Source organism: Apteryx mantelli, chromosome 1, assembly GCF_036417845.1.
Source record: "Apteryx mantelli isolate bAptMan1 chromosome 1, bAptMan1.hap1, whole genome shotgun sequence".
NCBI classification, from domain to species: Eukaryota; Metazoa; Chordata; class Aves; order Apterygiformes; family Apterygidae; genus Apteryx; species Apteryx mantelli.
In genome coordinates, this window is record NC_089978.1 from 138,424,556 (window position 1) to 138,438,730 (window position 14,175).

At 39.2% G+C, this 14,175-nt stretch overlaps 1 protein-coding gene across 2 annotated transcripts; it reads right to left on the reverse strand.

Moving 5' to 3' along the window:
- Positions 1–754: 754 nt before the first annotated feature.
- Positions 755–13,829, reverse strand: TIGAR (TP53 induced glycolysis regulatory phosphatase). 2 transcript variants are annotated; one of them, XM_013948750.1, is made up of 6 exons: positions 13,747–13,829; positions 11,147–11,184; positions 8,871–8,992; positions 5,188–5,265; positions 2,641–2,751; positions 755–2,207 (listed from the first exon to the last, which is right to left on the reverse strand). In XM_013948750.1, exons 1-6 carry the CDS (start codon positions 13,776–13,778, stop codon positions 1,752–1,754), a joined length of 837 nt encoding a protein of 278 aa, XP_013804204.1. In that variant the 5' UTR covers positions 13,779–13,829; the 3' UTR covers positions 755–1,751. The 2 variants fall into 2 exon arrangements, with proteins under 2 accessions (XP_013804204.1, XP_013804205.1); XM_013948751.1 differs by lacking the exon at positions 5,188–5,265.
- Between the last annotated feature and the right edge of the window lie 346 nt (positions 13,830–14,175).

Consider the following 14,175-nt stretch of genomic DNA (forward strand, 5'->3'; position numbering starts at 1 on the left):
TCTGCGACTATTTTTGAAGAACAGTAGCAGATCATTTCACAGTCATTTGCTAGATAAACAAGCCCTGTAGTAAGTAAAAAAACATTAGGGTCCTTTCCAGGTTCTGGAGAGCACTACCTTAGAAGACTATCTTTGGTCATCACAGGACTGAACACTCCCACTTTATCCTCTCCAGTTTAGTAGTATCAGGATTGGTTAATCTACCATCTTAACAATACAAAGAACAGAAACAGACTCCCATTAAGTGTTCAAGTCAAGAGAAGTTCCCTATTGAATCACAGTTGCAGGAATGGAAGAAGCAAGGTACAGAATCTTAAACATTTCTCTTGTTAGTTTTCAACAGGGCTGCAATTAAGTACAGGTACCTGTTCAAGGAAACAATAGCAACCTCTTCTTCCTCCTCAAAATTCAAGTCACTGCTCCAAGGCAAGGAAGCTAAGTTGTCTGAAGTGCACAGGACAGTGCAGTTAGAAAAAATCCAATCAAATAGTTAATTAGTTAATTTGGTACAGTTGCAAGCAATTTAAGTATGTCCTTAATATTTTAACATTTGTGGTTCTTCCAAGTAGAGTCAGGAAAGCACTGATCCATACTTAGCCTTTTGTGAGTAAAAGGTACTCTTTCATTTTAACCAAATGGCCTGTATTTTTTCAGAAAAAACAGAAACTGTATGAGCTGGGCAAGGCTTTGTAGAGTGATATTAACAGAGATTTTTTTTGCCTCAAAGGAAGTAGAGATGAAATGGAGCTCTATATAGGAGCCTTTAATAATTTTATTTACAGGCTTAAAATATGTAAATGAAGAAAGTGTATTTGGAGATTATAAATAACACAAATCAGATAAGCATACACAGTAACACTACAAACACCCCAGCGGGGAAGGAAAACAGTACTAACAATAACTATAAGCAATCATCAAGCAATCAAACTTGCCTATATCCTCAGATTATACTCTCCCATAAATGTATGATTGTAATTAACAGGATTTTAGGTGGGTACAATTTACCATACTGATAAGATTACTTTTCAAAATGGAGACTTGTTTCAGCTATGTGCGCATTAGGTTCCTCATCCCGCTTAAAAATAAATACTTTGTTTGTACAGTGCTTTTTAGCAGAGGTCTCAACACTTACAGAATTTCTTACAAAACACTCCCGTGAGGTAAGTTTATACGATCATCCCCATTTTACAGAAGGAAAAGTGATTTGCCCAGGGTCTCACAGCTTTAGTAGCAGAGTTAGGAATATATCCCCTCTCCCTGCACGAAACTTCTCTCACTAGACAATGTTCTTTTTCAAGTTATACTATTGCATTCAAAAAAGTTGTTTTAAAACATGTGTTTATTATTACATTATAGCACTTTGTAATGAAACAAGAATATGGTACACCTCATCTTTCAAGTACCAGTCTCCCCCACTCCTGTGCCCCAATTCTTATAACTGGAGATAACCAAAAGAATTATGGGCTAATGGTAAGAACTTTTTAAAACTATGCACTGCAGGAACATGTATGCAAGTGACTGAGCAGAAGTATTATGTTTCTGTTCATAAAGAACATTTGTGTTATTTCTCCAGTGTCAACTTATAGCAGGTACCAGGACCATGCAAATTGCATGTTATTTTAAGGTGGTAAATAGTAGCAGTTCTTCAATTTTGCAGTGTAGTACCAATAACTTCAGTCAATCCCATTAATTACTAAGTTTTCCCAAGCTTGTATGATTATGATCTAAAATCACTTCCCCTCTAAAGACTCTTAAAACATTTTTGGAGCTACACATTCAGCACTCACACCCACTAAATGAGAGTCTTGATTAAGACAAACACAGTTGATTTCAGGCCTTAATATATTTTCATTATCAAGTTTTATAATGAAGTGACTAACTCCTGTATTGGGACTCACAGAGGACAACTGAGACTTTGTTAAAGTTGTTGGCAAAGTACACTTGAGGTCTGAAACAAAATAGCCAATCCAGTTTCTCATGTACGCCCCATGACTCACCACTAATATATTGGCATCTAATAGTTTAGAAGCTCCACCGTTAGAGTTAAGTTCTGGTTCACTGCAATGGTTTGTCCAAGGGAAAACCAACTTTACTTCAGATGTTCCCAAGCTGTTGCTTGCTGCACTATGCACCTCTTGTTCTTTCTGTCCCGCTTCAACAGCTAGCTGACACAGAAATTCAAAGAAATCCCTTGCACGTTCTCTCACCTAAAGGGAAAGGTCAGAAGATCATATTGTGAAGACTAAGATTTCAGCTTTCAAAAAACAAACATAACTACTTCAGTTAGAAGATAAATATTTTATCTGAAACAAATCTCAAATCAGTGGTAAACTACTTGATGGTGTGAACATTATAAGAGAACTTTTCTGCCCTTCAAATTCAAGGGTAAGAGTAATTGCCATTATCCTTCAGCCAATGAGAGCTTCATGAGGAATCAATCTCAGAAACAATATTTTAGCTCTAAAGAGGTTCCCTACTTGGCAGCCACTGCAATCAAGTCAAGTGATTCTTTTATCCTGGAAAAATAACTACCTTTGGTCGGACTAAACTTTCAATAAAGATGTTCCTAAATAAGCAATAGCTATATCTGCACTGATGAAATGGCCTGGAAACTGGGACACAAATAAATAAATACCATACTTCATTCAGTGTTTCTCCTCCAGAAGGCGTGAATGAAGGACACTGTTCTCCAGCAGCCTTTGCCATTGCCTTCAGGTCAGTCAAAGGCCTTCCTTCTGCAACACCATACTTCTATAAGAGGCAAGTTACAGAGACAGGGTTTAGCCAGATATATCAAGCCTCCAGTTCCACTTTCAATGCAAACATCTTTTAAAAGATTTGTTTTCTTGGATGCTTATTCATAATGTGCAGGCTTAACTAGTTTTCACATTTTATCCCATTGTTTCAAGGGGAGGCAGCAGGAATGTGTCTTTATATCTGCAATTTAAGTTTAAAAAATATATATGTTAGGTAGAGAAATATATTAAGAGCAGCATCTCATTTAAAGGGCTAACATTCAAAAAATTACCTCAGGCCTGATCTTTGACTAGATATTTTTTCCTATATACCTGACACTCAGTATAGAAAATTCAAGTGTTTTTGTAACTAAGGCTACATTGCAAACATCTCTGTATGTAAACCTTCACAGGATGATAAGCTCCATTTACTTTTCAGCTGTAGAAAGACAACAGGGAATTTTTTTTTCAAAAGTAACATTTTCTCTATGGACCTTCTGAAAAGTCTCTACAACAGAGAATGAGTCCATTTAAAAATTAGAGTGGTTTAAAAGGAAGGAAAAACCAGCAAGTAGTCCATCTATTAAAAATAAACAATAGCCTCCCCTCTTTTGGGGGGGGGGGCAGGAGGAAACCTTACATTATTGCTGTGGACTGTGGTGGTGGTGGTGTGTGTGGGGGAGAAGCTTTAAAGAACATATGCTAATGGTGTCTGGGAACAGGCGATTAACTATTTTCAATGATATGCTTGTTCCTGAGACAGAACCCCCTCATGCAAGGCTCATACCTGAAACAGTAGTAACAAACAATATATACAAACTATGCATTCTAGAAAAACTAGAAGTCACATTAAAAAAGATAATTTTTATGGTCTCTAATGTATTTTAGAAGATAGATACACTTGGATATGTATTACCATTTTTGACCTTGAAGATCTTTCCAAGGCATCTCTTTTAACAGTGGCATAACAGATTAATACTCTTACCACTGCAGTACTGCTAATAGATGAAAGGTGTATTCAAGTGGAAAGCTTCTTGGAAAGTCTGAAGACAGTGACAATGCTGCAGTATTTTTAAGAAAGTAAGGAGTAATACTGTACTATCAAACCCTCAGTTATGCACAACCCAGCAATCCAGGTGTTTATGACTAGGATACTCACATGATCATTACTGAGACTTTCTTGATTTCTATGCTGTGGATATGCAATTAGCTGCCATACTGATTAATTTATTACAGCCCTCAGAATTTAAACAGACTGAAATACATTTGTTTCAGCATCTTGATCACTTCCTCTAAAGCAAAAATTTGGCAATTTAAGAACACAAAAAGTGAAGAAATAAGTGCTCTGAAACTGCTGAAAAGGAAATCCTATACTCAAAGATTTTTCCAGACTCTCCTCATGAAGGCAAGGCATGAGAGAATAGAGCTCTCTTAAAAGGACCACCAACATATGCTCTTTTAAAGTACTTAGCTTCTTTTCATGCAATTCAAGCTTAATTCCAGTTATAAAGAGCAGTGCCTCACAATCTGGTGTGCAGAGAGTGTATATGCATTTCTACACATCCATACAAACACCATGAAGGAGAAAAAAAATGCAGAAGAGTCTTAAAGTTGAGGTTAGTCTATAAAACTCTAATATGGCCCATAATATTTCCAAAGACATCAGGTTGTGAAGCAATTAAAGATGATTGGGAGGCATGTGTCTGATTTCAGAGGGTGAACTGGAATTTCCAACAGAACTTCAAGAGGGTCAAAATGTGAAATGCTACAATCATTTTCTGTTCTTTAAACTTTCATTTGCCTGCTAGCAATCTGCCATCCCACTTTTGGCTTTGCAGTATTTTCTTATTTAAAATTCAGCTATCAATGTAATATCTGAAGGGTGAATGATATTAGCAGAAACAGCCAGCATTGAGTTTATTCTGATCAAAACAGTTAAAAACAGACAGGAGGTACAATTATGTTTTTTATTATGCAAAGAGGTTATTCAGGAAGACAGATTGTTCCATCATGACTAGAAAGTTTTCCATTAGTCTTTGTACTAATGGAAAGGTATAAACAGCTAAAAAGCCAAGATCAAGTTGTGCCATCAAGGCAAGCAAAGACAGACAAAGGGAGCATCTTTACCATTTTATACATGTGTTTAGAAAACATAACTAATCTTTTGATTAAATTTAAGATAATTACTTCTACACATAAACCTTGTCTTACATAAATCCTTAGAGCATCACAGTTATACCACTATCACTAAACATTGCCTTTGCTTCAACATTCTGCACCCAGGCAAACAACTTTAGTACCTCATGTAAAGAGTTCAGTTCTTAGTAATTAAAAACACATCAAACGGTGCTCCCCACTGTTAAACCAACTTTTTAATAAACCAGGGATCCATCAGCAGTAAGTTACATTTTCAAAATGTTCATTATTAAAAACAAATTCTTATGGCACTTACTCTCTCTCGAAGTCTTGCATCATACTTTATTTCCAAATCTTTGCCAAACTTATTTTTTCCTATAATTGTGGCAGCAGTCTAAAAAGTGAATATACAGTCACATCAATGAACTGTTTTCTCATGGGACAGCTATACCACCTTAAAACCACAACCAACGTGACTTACACTAGTAGTACCCAACAAACCAATACACAAGATAAAAATCCTTCCATCTACTAGTGTCCGTCAAAATTGCACATATGGCCGTGTCAGGCCATAAAAGGTAGAAAAGCTGCAATCTCCCATAAGTTCTTTCATAATTCAAAGTCCACAACTACTGGAGACACTTAGCACCCATGAAAGGTAGGCAGCAAAATACAGATCAGCTACAGGACTTACTAGGATAAAATGCAACATCTTTTCTTGAGTATACTGTCACTCAGAAAAGAATGTGTCAGCATGATCTCTTATGTGTAGTGTGTGGGTTAAAGACTCACAAGCAGTACATTCCTAAAAACTGATCAGGTACTCTGGCTGCCAAAACATAGCATCTAACAAATCAAATTACCTTCTGGCAAGTGGCTACTTATTATACCTCTGAAATCAAATACTCTTGAAGCAGTTCGAGGCAGGAGGATGTTTGTCAGCAACATATAAAGTGTCAGCCTTGCTGTTGGGAGGGAGACATGTATTGGATGAAATACTTGGGAAAAAAAAAAATCCAGGTCACTTTGTTTACCCGGCTTTTGATGAACACAGCATGGCCAAAAAGAGACAGAGGAAAACTCAAAGGGCTTAGTTTGCTTTTAACAATAGTCTAGATGTCTCGAGTTTTTTTCCTATACAGCTTTTTTTCTTCCAAGGAAGCATATGACTGGGGGGGCAGGGAGTGAGGGGAAGGAAGGAAGTTAGTAAAGGCAACTGACCAAGAGGAAATTCTGATACCATTCTGGAAAAAGTATTAGTTAACACAGACTAGTGAGTTGGATACTAGACAGCTGTCTGGCTGTCACAGCCAACAATGGGAACTGAAGGAGGACTAACCTGCTCCATATTTTGTGGAACATATGAGCAGAAGGCCATACTGCACTCGCATGCAGTTTTGACTGATAATACCAGCTAGAAGTCTAAATGTCCATGTCCACTCAAATCTACATTCAAAAAACTCATTTTGAAAATTCTCCTTGGATTCTGGCAAAGAATAATAAGCTTTGATGTACTAAACTGGATTTTATGATGTATTTAACGTATTGCCTACAAAAGACTATGTTGCAACTTTAAGTATCTGTCATAGAATAATGTCAAAATTCAGACAAGCTTGAGTCAATTTCCTTGTATATATGAATAGTATAGTTAATTGTACGAATACATCCTGCAATTTCTCCAGGACTAAGATCTTATTCAGTACAGACAATAGACTACATTCACTTACTGAGCATTACAGTTCAGAGTATGAACTGTAGACACTGAACATGAAGGCTCATGCCCCATTTATAGCGCTGTAACCAAAACCTGCTCTGAGGAAGAGATGAACTTCCTCTAGCCTTTCCTACACTATTTGTTAGTAGAATATCAGCATGCTTCAGAAACATTACTGAATTTGCACAGTATTACAATGACAGAAGGGATATTATCCCCATTTTGCACATGGAAAAGGCCCAGAGCTTCTCTTACTCTTTTCAGGGTCCAACTTGTTCCAGTCCTGAACCTATCTTCTCTACTGCAGAGTTTGTGTCTTAACAGCATAGTCATCACACAGTAAGTCTCATTTTCCCCTGCAGATTTTGGTGTTAAGAGTTACGTTCTGTTCACATCAAATCCCAGCTTGCTTGACAAGTTGCCTTCTATTTTTCATTCCAGGTCTGTCTGCACTCTTCTGTACTGCTGATTTTTGAAGCTAGTCTTCAACCCCTCCCCTTCTAGGCTTATTCTCTCAAACAGGCTCCCCTGTCTAGCCTGTCTCTTCATTTGCTCTACATGCTCACTTTGTATTTCCTTCATCTCTTGGAATTTTTGCCCAGCTAGTCCAATTCTCTTCACATAATCTTCATTTTCTCCTGACCCGCTCAGACTTGAATGCTTAGCTGCCAGCCATGGGCAGTAGCCAGAGGACCATGCACCTCTCCTGGTTTCAGAGACCAGTGCACACCTTGACTACAGCAGATAGAAGAGACAATGCAAGAAAAACTGAACTTCACCACTAACAATTTCTTTAACAACTTTTGTTTTCTCTTTTGCAAGGCAACTTGTACACTCCTTTCATACTAGAGCTATGAAGTGACAGTATGGTAAAGGACACTCTTCATAAATTTGCAGCTGCCAAAAAAGGGAGTATCTAAGCAAGTGCAAACTGCAGCTTTACACATCTTTGGAAAGACTCAGCAAAGTTTGGATAGCTCTTCAAAAGAATGGTAAAACATTTCCACATGCTTCTCAGGGAAAAGGCTGTCTCTAATATATAGAACAAAAATATATATATCAACCTTACTCTGAAATGGCTGAGCATTTCAAAAAGTTACCCCTTAGGCAGGCACATAGCACAGAAAGTCTTAAGAACATTAAAAAACAGTATTAAACTTGTAAAACATAATTACTGCCATTCACACACTTAACTGCCTAACAAGTCACTTCCTTTATTATTGCATTGCAAGACTCAGAACCATAAGACACTGTCTAAAGAAGATAGGCTTGCTTATAGACTGTGTATCCTGTGCTTCCTCTCCTTCTCTAGTTCGCTTTTCGGCCTAAATTGTGCTGCTACAGCAGTTTATGGGACTGTGCTGCAAAACGGATCAGCAAGATAATGTGTTAAAAAGAAAGATTTTAACTTAGATTTTGTTGATCTGGTTTGCAACAAGGCTTCACAGACTTTTGTAGCAGCACAACTGAGGGAAAAGCAAGAAGCAAGCAGGGCTACTGAGAATTTCCTCATAGTTTCAATCATGTGAAACCTACATGTCTCCTGAAACCACAGCATCAGTAACAGAAGACAAATATTTAAGGAGAGGGCTTCCACAGGAGATGTGACCTTCCTATAACAGCCGATCTATGTCTCTCCATTTAATAGTTTTGTTTCCCTAAATTTTTTGATCATTTTGTAATCTTGCACACAAAATCACACATAACCCCACTCAGTAATCAGCACCATTTCCTCTTTAATTAAATTATTGAAATATTGCATCAAGGTGAAGGGTATGCTATTACATTCAGTCCTGCCAAAATCTGCCTTTTCCACATATTCACTGATCCTTGCACTGACTTTACAGCAAAACTTGATCTTGCTTATACTGGCCTGCATTCTTCAAAAGAACACAGCATGCAGCCACAGTGAACAGCTATACCACAGCCAATTTGTTTTGATTCTTTAAAGAAAAACTGACTTAGGCCTATGTTACATGTGAGTCCTCATTACTACTTTTAGCAAGAACCTATGCATATATAAAATAATGGCAGACTAAAAGACTAACACTGCATGACATCCAAAAAAGCAAGTCAGCCTTCATCACTTCCTAACTCAGCTGTTTGCTTTAAAGTTTCCTTGCTCAGAGGTCTTCTTGAATTCTACCCAAGTCCAACTTTAGTTTTAAATCCATCAAAATTGCTTTTGGCTTTCCTTCATTGTAATATTTTTGCACCATCAATAGCAAATAAATGCAAAATACTGAAGCTAATATTTACATCCAATCACCTCAAGAAGCACTTGCCTGCTTTGCTCGAAGGAGGTCACTTGAAAAGACATGGGTAAACTTCACATTACTGAGAAATACACCAGCAGCATCTGCTTGTCTGAAACCAATATCAGAGAGGGGCTCATCCACTCCTTGACCTGCAAAATAAAAACCCATCAACATTAAGACATGCAAATTTTAGATAATTTACCAGCTGAGCAAGCATGATAGCAATAGAAAATCTGCTCAGCAATAATAAAGTCCTTTTCTTTCAGTAGACCCAAGTATTAGTAAAAATGACTGCTCCTCTGGTTTTCCCTGAACTCAATCACACAAATTGAGTGAAAACAGGGCACACAGGCTAGGAAATCAGAAAGATTATTATTGATTTTATTTATATTAACGTATGTATTTCCAAAAGTTAATCATAATACAGAGGCCTTCATTTTCTACATGTGAGTAGTCATTTTAAATCACTTGTCCTTTTTAGAATAGTCTCTGGCAGGCTTCCTGCTAAAGGAGTCTCACAGTTGAAAAAAAATCAAACTCAAAGAAATTTGTTGATTATAATAAGAAAAAACAAACAGACAATACAATTGAGATGTCGTTTATACTAAAATGCACACAGGAAGAAACATGCACATCAGGAGAGGCAAGCCCTAACAAACATGAAATGCCTGTTCCTCCCCACTGCCTAACATTGACAATGCCTTAAAGGAATGAGTCAACAAGAAGGGATTCTGTATAATGGGGGGGGAAAAAAAAAAAAACAGCAAATACTCTTTGTTTCACAACAATTTTATAGTTGATGTAAACACAGTCTGTTACAGTCTCTTCCTCTCTGCTACTCCTCTACTTCTTACATTGACACTAATGCTCACACAAGTGAGTATAGCAAATACTTGCTCATAGCAAGTAAGTATAGCAAATCTAGCTGAAAAGTAACCCTTCAAAACACTGTTTTCAGACAGAGCAGACTGGAACTAACTCATCATAGAGCTCTTGGGCAATGCTGAGAAAAGCAGCATTATAGCAATCCAGCTTTAATGGCATAAAGGTTTGGTCCTGTCACAGCTTCAGAGAATCTGTAAGAGAACCAAGAATTGTGGTGGAGTGACAAATGTGTAACAAATGGCTTTGTCCACACTTTTATCAAATATTTTATTTCTGTAGGAAGCCAAAGCAGAGTATGCACTTCCCATCATATCCAGACAACAACAAAAACAATTTTCACCAAGAAAATAAACAATTGATTATTTATAAGCTTACAGTAGCATGAGATAGGACGTCAGAAGTCCAGGAGTTGGGGGGTAAGAGGGGGACAGAAGCCTACTACATATCATCTGACACACAGAAGTAGCAATTACAAAGACACTATTAGTACTTTTAAGAACATGAAGCTTTATTCTCTTTATTATGAACACAAAGGCCATGCAGCAAGAACTGTAAGTTGTAATGTCAAAACAAAGATAGGAAAATCTAGAAGCACAATTCTTCCTCACAGCCTGTAGCATTGCATACAATTTATTTTATTCTGAGCACAATCTCATTAGGTTCCTTGCAGCTGTGAGACTCAGTATTCCTAAAGACACCCAAACAGCTCAGATTTTTTAGTTCTGGGTGTACAAAGTCAGCAATCACTATCGAAAAGCCTGGCTTAAGTTTTGTTTACAGACAGTCTTTACAGAAAGAACTGGGATTGATTAATTCAAGCACTTAATCTTCACTTTTCACACTTCCTTGCTCTACTTTATACTTTTCTGCAAGGGAAAGATTACCTTCTCACAGCAACAACCTCCTTTACAACATGATTGTCATTCATCCCTCTGCAGCTCCCTACCAACTCTGGTCATCGAATACACATGCACCTGGTTTGTTCTTTGCCAGAGCTGCACCACTCCCACTTCTCATCTGAAACCCAGAACCCCTTTTCCCAGGCTTGATACAAACTGCTAAGACTTAACATAGTGCTGTGTGTTATTCTGGCATCCTTAATAACAGATGCTGCTATAGTTTTATTTGATTACAGATAGCTTTTTTTCCTGTTTGGAAAAAGGAAGTGTTCTAACACTCCTGAAAGTACCAGAAGCACACCACTATTTCTAGACACTTTGAGGAGACTGGCTTATTAGAATCATAGTTCACTACAGTTATCAAGCTAATGTACTGACCTGCAAATAAGGTCTCTTAAGGTATACATTATTATTCAGTAATAATATTAAATATGTTAACACTTGATTATGGGAGTTCTCATTTTTCAGGGAAGCATAGTTTTACCCTTCTAACAAGCTAGTAGCATGACTGATACTAACCTTGCAGTATCTTGTCTTTGTTGTATCTTGTTTCCGCACTGAAAGAGATTACAGACAAAAACAAAAAAAAAACAAAACCAAGAAACTTCACTCATCATAATTTTAGTCCAAGTTCAAAAAGATTATTATAGTAGATACAAACAAAAGATGGCAGAGTCAGAATATGAAAAATGAGAGAGTACAGTATAGCCTCTTTTCAAAAAGACATATTTGAAGACCTCACAAGAAAATAAAAGTATTTTCAAGCTGTCAATCCCAATCATGTCTTCAATATTTACTAACACAAACGAATCTGAAACAGAAGGAAGTAATTGCTTAAATTAATAGTAAATGAAGCAAAAATTATCTATTAGAACAACTAATCCATGTTGGAGGGAGGGAAGAAAAAGGAAGAATCTAGAGTCCTCTATGCTTTAAAAGGGAGCCAATATGAGAGATTAAAGATACAGCAGCAGAGCTGATTGCAAACCCTGAACTAGCACAGCTTAAGACAACAGAACTATAAACTACTAGAATAAACACCACTTTCTTTGGGAAATAAAATACTCTGTCTTGAAAACCATAATCGAGAGTACTTCAAGAGAAGAGCAACTAAAACAATTTGCAGATGTATCTAATGAGGGAAAATTTAACAACTAAATTTGACAAGAATAAAGTTCGAATACTGACTTCACTGAGACTGCTCATGTGAGTCAAGTGTCACCTCCCTGAGTTTCTGCAGTAGAAAGGCCAAACTTGTTGCTTGCTTTTTAAGTGGAGAGCTATCAACACTGCTGGACAGAAGTCCGCAAGATGAGCCCCAATTAGAAAACTGAAGACAGAAAGAGAAAACACTGTTTTGGAATGCTTCAAACTCCTTCCTGAATAGCATACAGCAATTTACTTTTCAGCCTCTGCCCACGTCTTGAACAGCTACTTCCATCTTCCTGAGGAAAATACAGCAGTCTGGATGGAGTCTATCCTACAGGTAATCAATCGGGGTGGAGGGAGGAATGTGCAGTTTTCCAAGTAGCACTAGTATTGACTAACATACACAAGCACAGTCTAAGTTACCACATTTGATGGAACTCCTATCCATTTTCTATCGAATGAATTTTGGAGCTTTCTGAAGTGTCTGTGGAAGTCCCATTTGAAGATTTCAAATCTAACAAATTATTTCAGCCTCATATGTTTCCTAGCTGATCTAAAAGTAAGGCTGCAACTAGAACAGCAAGTCACCAAATTCAGGTCTTTAAGGGAATTCAGAAGCAATTCCTAACACAAGGAAAATCAGAAAATAGAAATCACTGTTTCAGTGATACTAATCAAGCATCAATATTCCTGCTATCAATTGCAGGAAGCCGGAGCTGGTGTTTGTTTACCCATATACGTATGTTTCCAGCAGAGAAAGCTGACTGAAGATCTTTGTCAATATCCACTGTATCTTTAAAGAAAAAAAACTAACCACATACATTTTAAAGAAGTCATAGATGTCAGTGCTTGCTTTTAACATTTCACAGTAGAAATTACCATTCCTAAATGAACTCTTCACCCCACCGGAGTGCTTTTAGCAGGGGAAAGGTCTTATGACCAATTACTTAAGAGTCCACAAATAGCTCCTCCTAATTTTATGTATAACACTGTACTTCAATCAATATTGAACTATACTGATATAGTTAGACTTGATAGTGAACTAAGATACACTAGAACAGACTCATCTACCTACTAAGATCTAGTAACACCAGAGGCAACTAAAAAGGCCCTCCAGGTCAAATATTTCCCTGACCAAATTGAAGTCAGGCAAAAATATCATTAAGGCACACAGTGTTGGTTTTATACTTTCTTCAAGAGTCAAACATTTATTTTAGCTATTACGATAGCTGTGAAACTAGCATGGCATCTTCACTTATTCCATTTGACTTTTAGAAAAACTGTGTGCCTTTAGATCATTAAAGAGGCGAGCACTTCACAGAGCGAGTTAAATGGCTGAGCAAGAAGATCTCCAACACAGACAAAGGCCTTTGAATTACTGAACGTGTTTTTGATTCAGCTGGATTATCTTCTAAATGAGAAAATTCCAGAGGAGATAACACAGCCCGTGGAAAGCACTGCAAAGGTTGTATCCTGTGCAGGGACGAGATCACTGTGAGCGCTTCCTCAGGCATTCAGATTTTTTTCCACTTTGAGAGTTAAGACAGAAGCATCTAACGGAAACCCTCCCCAACTGGCTCAGGCTACTGTAAGTGACACAGGACCGCTGCCGGAGATGGACCCCCCTGAGCTCCAGCCTCATGCAAGCAGCCGTCGCCCCTAGGCTCCCGCCCGCCTGGGCACGGCTCGGGCGCCACGTTCCCAGCCGCAGCTTTTCGCGGTCGCTATAGCCAGGGCAACGTCCGAGCGAGCCAAGGGCAGATGGCACCCCGGAGAGCCCGCGCGCCCGGCTCCATCACCGCCCCAGCTGCTTCACCAGGTCGCGGGGGGCCGCAGGCCCCGCTGACGCCACCGACCCGGGCCAGCCTCCAAATCGCGGGGGAGGGGCAAGCAGGGGAATGGCAAAGGTTCCCCACGGTGCTACAGGACGCCCCCACGGGAAGAGGCTTCGGGGCACCCGCAGTACTCACTGCCGCACGACAGTCAGCCCGAAGCACGCCATGGCACGGAGAAGCACCCACGTCCCGCACCCACACGCGCGCCAGCGCGCCCGCCGGCTTCTCGTGCCTGCACTGCGACGCCCCACCCCCCGTCTCCGTTCGCCTATTGGCCCCTCCGTGCCAGGTGACGTCACCGCCTCTGCCCGGCCCGCGGGCCTTCGGCGGCTGCGCGCGTGCCCGGTCACTGGCCGTGCTCCTCCTCCCCTACCCAGGCAGTTCGGTCCTGCGCTACTTCCCCGACGCCGCGCAGTCGCCCCAGCAGCCCCCTCCGGGAGAGGGGGGAGGAGAAATAGGTAGGACCACCCTACTCACTAGCCCTCCGATTTATGCTGGTTTAAGGCGACTGCGTGAGTGCAGCTTGACGCCTAGCTGAATGCAAAAGAGCCCTGTTAGAGGGCA

Excerpts from the sequence above, each read along its gene's own strand:
- TIGAR (XM_013948750.1), bottom strand. The coding sequence starts at position 13,778 with ATGGCGTGCTTCGGGCTGACTGTCGTGCGGCA. Across the intron at positions 11,185-13,746 it reads GGGCTGACTGTCGTGCGGCA|TGCGGAAACAAGATACAACA; the intron begins GTGAGTACTGCG and ends AATCTCTTTCAG. Across the intron at positions 2,208-2,640 it reads GAGGAGAAACACTGAATGAA|GTGAGAGAACGTGCAAGGGA; the intron begins GTATGGTATTTA and ends CTTTCCCTTTAG.